This window comes from Petromyzon marinus, chromosome 5, assembly GCF_048934315.1.
Source record: "Petromyzon marinus isolate PM22_M1 ecotype Great Lakes invasive population chromosome 5, UKy_Petmar_22M1.pri1.0, whole genome shotgun sequence".
Classification (NCBI taxonomy): domain Eukaryota; kingdom Metazoa; phylum Chordata; class Hyperoartia; order Petromyzontiformes; family Petromyzontidae; genus Petromyzon; species Petromyzon marinus.
In genome coordinates this window covers 1,591,650-1,601,139 of record NC_133671.1, presented here as the reverse complement: position 1 = coordinate 1,601,139, position 9,490 = coordinate 1,591,650, and the positions used below count along the sequence as shown (strand labels likewise).

At 45.8% G+C, this 9,490-nt stretch overlaps 1 protein-coding gene across 1 annotated transcript in view; it reads right to left on the bottom strand.

Annotated features, from left to right (window-relative positions):
- Positions 1-366: 366 nt before the first annotated feature.
- LOC116938936 (N-acetyllactosaminide alpha-1,3-galactosyltransferase-like) overlaps positions 367-9,490 on the bottom strand; it is a 42,764-nt gene continuing 33,640 nt past the window's right edge. Inside the window, exon 5 of the mRNA XM_032946680.2 lies at positions 367-1,671. Coding sequence (XP_032802571.2) covers positions 1,138-1,671 — 534 coding nt within the window. The 3' untranslated portion in view covers positions 367-1,137. The remainder of the gene's footprint in view (positions 1,672-9,490) is intronic.

Below are 9,490 nucleotides of genomic sequence, written 5' to 3'. Positions count from 1 at the left end.
TAACATTTCTGAAGTTGTTACCTCTTTGCAATATTATGTTACTTCTCTAATTAAATTGAAAGTGAAACGTAAATGAAAGCATTCCGGTTGTCAAGGGGGTTCCCCAACTCGTAGCTTTGGCCACCAGGTGGGACCAAGGCACCCCTGCCTGCCCCCACACTCGTTACGATTCTCCACAACAGCTTAGGTATGAATGTAAATATTACAACACTAGAATTTCGGCAAACTATGGCCACCTTATTCTAGCTCCTGTGGAGGGTTTCTCGGCACTTCGTGCATTGCCCGTGGCCCCCATTGATGTCCTCTTCTCGTCACCCCCCCATGTGTGCAGATACATCTCACTATATTGTATGTAAAGTGTGTAGGCATATATGCCTACAACAGTTATAGAAATATATATATATATATTTGGGGGGGGGGGGTTGTCCACTTTCTAAAACGTTTTGATTCAGGCCTTCTGAAAGGCTCTTATAATTTAGTTGACAAACGGACAAATGCAACGGTATACTTTTATCATAGATAATTGTTATTTGTTATTTTAATTAATTTTATTTCAGTCTGTAATTGCATGGAATGCTTTGATGTTTTATGCCAGCCGAGTCGTTCTTGAGTAAGATCCTCGTAACACAATGGGTTTTACTGAGTGAGAAATAAACGTCTGAAAAAGTAGAGTGGACGGCTAAATGCACACAGTAAAATTGTGCAAACGTTTAGCATGGTCTAGGATAGCTAGATATGGCTTCAGAGTGCCTTCATTTAACAGTTGATTGATCATCGCTGGCTAATGATGATGATAACGATGACTTAACTAGTCTTCTTAGCTCAATGGGCTCCACTCGGGAAATACACTTCTGATCCTTCTCATACAGATCTATCCTACCTCCAATTAGTGCGGATGGCTACGTATGGTGCAAAAGGAGTTCAGAATACATAGATAGAAACCTGCACACCCACATAGATTGAACATCCTGGATTTAAAACTCATTTATTTAGAACTGATTTTTGTGTTTAAGTATGTTGTCCTTCCCCACACCTCCAATTAGTACAGTTGGCGACATACGGTGCGAAAGGAGTTCCACATACAGTATATATGGCAAAACCCATGCCGCTATATAGCTAGGCTCACTGGCGGTAAGGCTATGGGTTCTCTCGGAGAGCATTGTTATCTTTATGAACCCAGATCAAGCGTTTCACCTTAATGGCTGCGTTAGTGGCCTCCTCGTCCCAGCAGTACTCTGGAGATAATATTTTACTCGGCTTGTTGTCGATAAAGTAGCGGTTCAGGTGACTTTCGTCGTGCCAGATGGCTTCAATCCCAGCACTGCGATCTTTAGTGATTGCCTGGAAAATGTTGTGCGTAACGTTCTTGATATGTGACCTGCGGCCACCGAACACGGCCGCGTGGTAGTAGAAGTCTCCTTCTCTGGTCGCAACGTAGGCCATAGACTCTGGCCGGCGCTCATAGGTGCACATCGCTGGGTCCACATTGAAGAACCACGAGTGGAGGACGACCACGGTGCTGCCCAGAACTTCGGGACCCCAGCGGTTTGTGAACAGCAGATCCACGTCGAAAGAGAAAACATACTCCTCCTTCACGGTTGTCTCAACAAGCCCATTGATGATCTTGAAGCGATCCATGCAGATGTCCTGCCAGCGTGGGCGCTTTTCCACCTGCAAAGAAAATTACACATTCCGCCAGAGTCATTGTCATCTGCTTTCAGTTTGGTCAACAAAGTCAGTGACGGTGCGACTAATATATTTTGTTCATTTTCTTCCAGTCAACAATTACTCTTTGAGTGAAAAAAGTTCATCAAACGTGACTTCACTATCGCTAGCATCCGTTCCTCCAGAAAAAAAAAACTCACATCTCTTCTCCCTTAGCCCATCATCATCATTATTCTGATACTGCCTAACCTCACCCCCTAGCTAGAACAAGGCATAGCCCAACTCCTATCACTACCCCTACCCCAAATACTATCACTACCTCAACTTCTATCACTACCCAAACCCCTACCATTACCCCAAACCCATATCACTACCCCTATCACTACCCTTATCACTACCCCAACCCCTATCACTACCCCGACCCCTATCACTACTGCAACGACCTATCACTATCCCAACCCCTATCACCACCTCAACCCCTATCACTTCCCCAACCCCTATCATTACCCCAACCCCTAGCACTAAACCACCCCTCCCTAAGCTCTGCAGCCTGTTCTCCTGTCACTATAACTACACGACGACTCTGAGTAACCCCACTCTTTATTATCTCAACCACTATCATATTATGTACAATTGTATCATTGTTGTAAAGCGCCTTGGACCCAGGCACTATATTTACAACAAATCTATATAATATACAACTGTACCTACCAAAGAACCAAGTATGATAACAACAATAATAAACTCGGTATTAAAAAGTAAATTTAAAATTAGTAGACTCAAAGCGCTGCTGCTGTCCTATCACATGGATTTCATGCACGGCGAATTGAGGATCTACGAATGACATCTGTCTTGCCAGTTAAAATTATAATTGTTATTGTAGCAGACACTCCTCTAATCAACGCACCAAGACAGGTCAGGGTTCCAGCCCATTTATTTCCCCTCCATAACGTACAGCTCTCTCCCTCATCCACAGCCCCCTCCTTTATCTACAGCTCCCTCCTCCTTCCACAGTGCCCTCCTTCATTCACAGCTCCTTCGTTCATCCACAGTCATCTCCTCCCTTCCCTTCTCCAATGCCGCCTTTTATCCCCAAGGTCCACTCTCCCATGCCCCGCCTGCTCCCCTCATCCCTGTCACCTCATTCCCAGCCACAAATCACATATCTTCTTTGGTTCGTTCGGTAAAGTCACGTAGAATGAGAATAAAATAATCAAATCAAATAAGACAATACAATTATCACAAAGTTTCGACCACAGCACAAGTAGCCTTCTTCAGGTGAAAGGACAGAACTGTCGGGATGACAGTGCTTCAATGAGCGCTGCTAAGATTTGTAGTGTCTTTTAAGCTCGGTGAGAGGTGTGAAGCGCCTTGACAAAGGAGTTTACATATCAAAGCAGGAGAATTAAGCATTGAAATAGCTGAGGAATTAGCTTGTGACAGAAGTAGCTATGTTAAAGTTTACATATCAACAGAGGCATTTAGTATATGGATGCTAAAGGCCTCCAACTACCCAACTATCATACAGTAAACCGATGTGAAAAAACTAAGTCTATATTACATCAATATAATAAATGTACTTAATATATTCTTCAATAAGCTGAGCTATTAATCACAAAGCAACTGGGTATACACTACACTATATAATGAATACCACATGGTAAACCAATAAAAAACTAAAATATAAACTACCTCAATGTTATCAATAAACTCTATATACTCTCTAATCAGCTTAGCCATCAACAATAAGTCGTTATATATCACAATGCCATGTGGTGAAAAATGGCGGTTTTCTTCCACTCAACGTCAGCAACACGGACAGCGATGAGCCCCATTCAGACGGACGAGTCAATCCATGCTCGGAACGGAGGAGGGAGAAGAGAAACAGCCACAATGCGCTGTTATACTCCATGTTATAAACCATACCATTAACCGTGGTGTGAGAGGTATTAAGAGGAAATGCCAGCGAAAGAGCTGCGGTCTGACGGTCACCGTAAAATACAATTAATTAAGAACCGAAGTGGTTTAAAACATCTTTCCAATGGTTACTAAGCCAGAATCCATCTTCTCGGTTGAAATTGTCTCTGTGCTTGTATATGTGGATGGCCTCATGAACGAATCTCTCATGGTAGCCGGTTAGCTTGCAAAGAACCTCCGTCTTGGAGAAGTCGATGTCATGTGAACCCACTGAATTTTAAAAGTGATCTGCCATGGCAGAAGAGTTCGTCCTACCGTGTTTCAAGTCTGCTTTATGTTCGCGGATGCTGTCCGAGATATGTCGTGTGGTTTCTCCAATGTAGTTGCTACCACAGAGGCACTTTAGTTTGTAAACGCCCGGGTACTGTATGTCTGGAACAGCATCCTTTACAGATGGAACCAGATCACGGATGTTATGTACTGTGTTGAATCGGACCTGGATCTTGTGCTTATTCAGGATTTTGGAGATCTTTTTAGTGACGCTTGCAATGTAGGGTAAGGTGTTGGTTTTGAGTGGCTCCTCAAGAGGATCCTTCTTCATGACTGGAGTGATGGCTTTGCGGATTGTGTAGTCGGAGTAACCATTAGCCCTGAGAGCCTGGTGTACGTGCTTGAGTTCACTGGCAATGTGTTCCTGGTCGGAAATGCATTGGGCTCTATGGTATAGAGTCTTGATGAGGGAGTTCTTCTGGGATGGATGGTGGTGGGAATCCGGTTTCAAGTAAGCATCTTAATGGGTAGCTTTTCTGTAGACAGAGTGGCTCATTGAACGATCAGGTCTCCTTTTAATTAAGACATCCAAAAAGGGTAGCTTGCCATCTTTTTCGACCTCCATGGTAAATATGATGGCTGTGTATATGGAATTGATGTGGTCGAGAAATTGGTCTAGAGCAGGCTGGCCATGTGGCCAGATGACGAAAGTTTCATCCACGTACCTCTTCCATAAGGTCGGGCGTAGAGTGGCAGTCTGGATGGCGTCATTTTCAAATTTTTCCATGAATACGTTGGCTACAACCGGAGACGGGGGGGGGGGGGGGCATTTGGGTGCCCTCAGTCTGTTTGTAGAAAGTTCCATTCCAGGTGAAGTATGTGTTGGTTAAGCAATGTCTCACCAGGGGGGTACATCAGTATGCAGTCCCTGATGAACCAAGTCTTCAATGATTGCGATGGTGTCAGGTACCGGAACTTTGGTGAATAAGGACACCACGTCAAAACTGACAAGCAGGTCGTCTGGGGACAGGGAAATGCCTTTCATTGTCGATACCAGGTGAGTAGAATTTAGTACCGCAGAGGTGGTTTTTCCAGTGAAAGGTCGCAGTATATCAGCCAGAAAACGTGCCAGTTTATAGGTGGGGGAGTTGATAGTAAAGACGATGGGACGAAGAGGTGTATCTTCTTTGTGTATCTTTGGAAGGCCATATAATCTTGGTGGTCTGGCAGCAGAGGGTTTAAACGAGAACTGTTTGGTCTGATCAATTAATGCTGTTGAATCAGAGATGATTTTGTTCGTTTTGGTAACCAGGCTGTTGGTGGGATCTCTTTTTATTTTTGTATAGCTGCCATCGTTGAGTAGTTCTTGAATTTTGTTGTTATATTCTGTTTTGTCCATGATGAAAGTGGCATTGCCCTTGTCGGCTGAGAGGACGACAATATCATCTCTATTTTTTAATTGAGATAATTCAAAGCGTTCATCTTTGCTGATGTTGCTAGGTGGCATCTTAGCGTTTTTGAGGGTTGCAGCGATTTCAGATCTTGCTACGTTGTAGCCAACGTATTCATGGAAAAATTTGAAACTGATGCCATCCAGACTGCCACTCTACGCCAGACCTTATGGAAGAAATAACAACCAAGACGAGCCAAGAGAGGGGGTTTTCCCTGAAACCCATGAGTGCTGAATGTACCCTGGACTTGGTAGACAAGAACAGTCATTCATTGCTGGAGGACGTCTCTGAGCCGGACTAAACACCCCTGGTCATGGAGCTCTCCATAGCATCAGTCAATGTGAGGGGAATTTGGGATGTGGCTACGCATAGGCAATGGTGTATTATCTGCTAACTTTAAGGAAAGACATGTATTTCCTGCAGGAATGCCACCTGCCGTACTCCCTCGGCTGGGCGAAGCTGTTTTAGCCCTGGGACGTGCACTGTTTCTGGTCATGGGTGCTACGCTAATAAGTGCACTGGGGTAGCCATCCTCCTAGGATGTAGAAGGGTCGAGGTACAGGAAGCCCAGGAAGTGGCCCCTGGCCATCTGCAATATGTCGACGCCACATATGACGGAGCTGCAGTACGCCTAATTAACGTATATGCCCCCACACGGTATGCGGATAGAGAGGAAATATGGGGTAATATAGCTGCCCTGCTGGTTACACAGAGGCATGTCGTATTTGGGTGTGATTTCAACTGCCCGCTCAGCCTTTCAGATGTGCTGTCTACTTCTGGTGGCCGGAAGATAGACCCCTCTTCTAGGAAACTCGGTGCCTTGATTAAGGATTTTGATTGAACTGACACCTTTCAGTTGCTGCACCCAGCACTCCCAGGTTTCACTTGGGCCAGTAGTTCGGGATCTCTGCTTTCAAGAATAGATTTTTTTTTTGTCTTGGCTAAAATTATAGCGGAGTATGTGGAGACTGCACCATTCTCATTTTCGGATCACAAACTGATTATGGCGAGGCTATGAATTCCGGGTGGATTACAGATAGGCAAAGGGATCTGGAAGATGAACATTAGTGTCTTAGTGGAAGAGAAGGTGACGAGGGTTTTCATCAAACACTACGAAGAATGGAGAAGCCTACAGCGCTGCTTTAGCACCATGGCAGAATGGTGGGAAATGGTCAAAAGCCAGACCAAGGGACTTTTTCAGGCACACAGCAAAAGAATGAGTGTCAGAAATGAGTTGAGGGGCCTGAATGATCAGTTATAGAAGGTTTATTGGCAGCTGGAACTGGGTTTCCCAGTGATGGACGAAGTAAGACATCTAAACGATAAAATATCGTTGTCGCTTGAGAGACGGGTGGCACAGCTCGTTTTTAGGGCACGGGTTAGGGCAGTAGAGCAGGGGGGAAAAGTGCATGTGCTTCTTTTTTAAAATAGTGTAGGAAGTCGGAAAGCATCTAATCAGCCCTAGTCTGGGCAGACTGACGCAGACAGAAGGCATAATTGAGGCGCGCGAAACTACTATATGGACCTGTATGGATATAAGACATCAGAGGCAGAAGCCCGGGATTTCCTTCTTGGAGAAATTAAATAGAAGTTCAGGGCTCCTAATGAGATGAATAAGCAAATTCAAAAGGAGGAACTGGATGAGGCGGTGAGAGGTCTACGTTTGCACAAGACACCAGGGAATGACGGAATACCAGCCGATTTTTATGCAAAATTCTGGGACACCATCAAGCATGACTTGTTACAATTGTACAAGGAAATTTTGGCAGAGGGTCCAGTACCAAAGTCCATGAGGGGAGGGGTAATATTCCTTATATATAAGGGGAAGGGGGCCCACAGCAACCTTGGGAGCTGGCACCCAATCACGATGCTATATACGGGCTATAAGATCTTAGCCAAATCAATCACAGCACGACTAGGGAAAGTGGTAGAAGAACTAATACATGCAGACCAGACATGTGTGGTATCAGGTAGGCATATTTCAGACAATCTTATCTTACTAAGGGAGGTCCTAGAGACCACGGTGGATGTGGGAGGATCACTGGGGCTCATTAGTTTAGACTTGGAGAAGGCTTTCGACCGCATATCACATGATTATTTGTTTTCGGTTTTCGCACGCATGGGGATAGGAGAGCGTTGAGGTGGGTGGGTGAAAAAGCTATATAGTAATCTCTCTAGCAGGCTTTCGATTAACGGGGTCCTTTCTAAGCAGTCCCAGTTATGTCGGGCGTGAGACAGTTGTGCCCCATGTCACCAGTCCTCTTCGTCATGTGCATTGAACCATTTGCCAAAGCGGTCAGAGCCAATCGGATAATTCGAGGGGTGCACATCCCGGGGTGTTGAGAACAGGCAAAGATAGCAATGTAAAAGGATGACATTGTGGTGTTCTGGAGGGATGTCTCCTCGGTTTGGGAGGTCCTGGAACTTCCAAGACATTTGGCCTAGGGATCCAGGATTCATCTGGATAAGAGCGAGATGATGATTTTTGGAGACGCTAGGCTTTTTGAAGGTCGGCCAACACAACTGAGTGAAGGAAGAAGGGATTAAGATCCTGGGGGTCACCTTCTATCGACAGGAATCTGCAAAAAAGAACTGGAAGGAAAAATTAAAGGCAGTGAAGGGCAGGCTGGCCAGGTGGATGACCAGCTGCTGCTTAATGAGGCTTCAAGGCCCAAGATGGCTTTTCGAACACCAGAAGGGTTGTTTGAGTTTAACCGGCTTCCGCTGGGGCTCCACTTTGCGCCGGCCACCTTTCAGCATTTTACGGAGTTGGTTTTAGTGGGCCTCCAGTGGGATTCATGCCTAATACATTTGGATGACGTCATTGTTTTTGGTCGCACGTTCGATGAGCATTTGGATCGCCTGCGGGCTGTTTAGGTTAAGATGCGTGCGCCTGACCTGAAATTCAAGCCCCAAAAATGTCACCTACTCCAAAAATCGGTTTGGTACTTGGGCCATATAGTCAGTGAATAGGGAATCGCGAAAGACCCGGAGAAAACTGCTTGCGTTTGGATGTGGCCGACCCCCACCTCGGCCAGAGAGGTGTGCAGTTTTATCGGTTTTGCCTCTTACTAACGCCGATTTGTTTCGAGGTTCACATCTATTGCAAAACCTCTCCACGCATTGACAGCTAAGGGCCAAAGATTTAATTGGGGGAGAGGGAGGAAGCTGCGTTCTGCTCTATTCGTGATGGGCTGGTTAACACCATTCCCCTGCGTTATCCCGACTTTTCGTTGCCATTCGTGTTATCCCAAGTTGTAAATGGAGTGGAGCACGTGGTCGCATATGGTAGCAGCGTGCTGTCTCCGGCCGAGCAGATTTACTGCGTAACGTGCCAGGAACTATTGGCTATTGTGGTTTTTCTGCAACAATATCGGCCGTACTTGTACGGGAGACAATTCGAGGTGCGCTCCGATCACGCAGCGCTCCAGTAGGCGCTGTGTGTGGATCAGCACTCAGGTCAATTGTCATGCTGGCTCGAAATCCTGCAGGATGTTTCATTCAAAGTTACGTATCATAAGGGTTCTCTATTGCAATTGACAGCGGGTGGGGAGTGTGCTTGTTTTTCGGGTTCCGGTCATTGTCGACCGCCCGGCTCAATCGCCCCCTCCCCTCTAGTTGCATCTGCCGCGGACACGATGGGAGGTACGGGCGACGTCGACAGGCAGAGGATGCGTCCCTCCTTAAGTTGTGGCTGCGTGTGAGGGAGACCACCGATGGCACGGCTCTGCGAGGTGTCGCCTCGTTTGTCCTGCGGGGAGGAATAATCTGTTATGCTATTGTTGTCCCTACCACCCTGCGTGGCGAGGTTGTATGGGCTGTGTATAAACGATCGTTATATCTCAGAGTGCAAAAGACACTGGCCGCTCTTAAATTGGATTTTTATTCTTGATTTGAAGCTTTCGTGACTGCAGGAATCCACACTCTCTGGTTATTTTAGTGAAGTCACGTAGATAGAAAAAATAATAAAAGAAAGCCATCCAGATATACAAAGACACAAAACTTTAATCGAAAAGATGGATTCCGATTGAGCAATCATTGGAAGGATGTGATAAACCACGTCAAGTTTTAACTGCTATGATTTTCACTCACCCACGCGTGTGTCTTGTCCGATTTACTACAAGTTCATTTACTTGCTAATTTATCCAGCCCCAACCGTCCATGCACGCCAAAAACCCTCCCCTTCT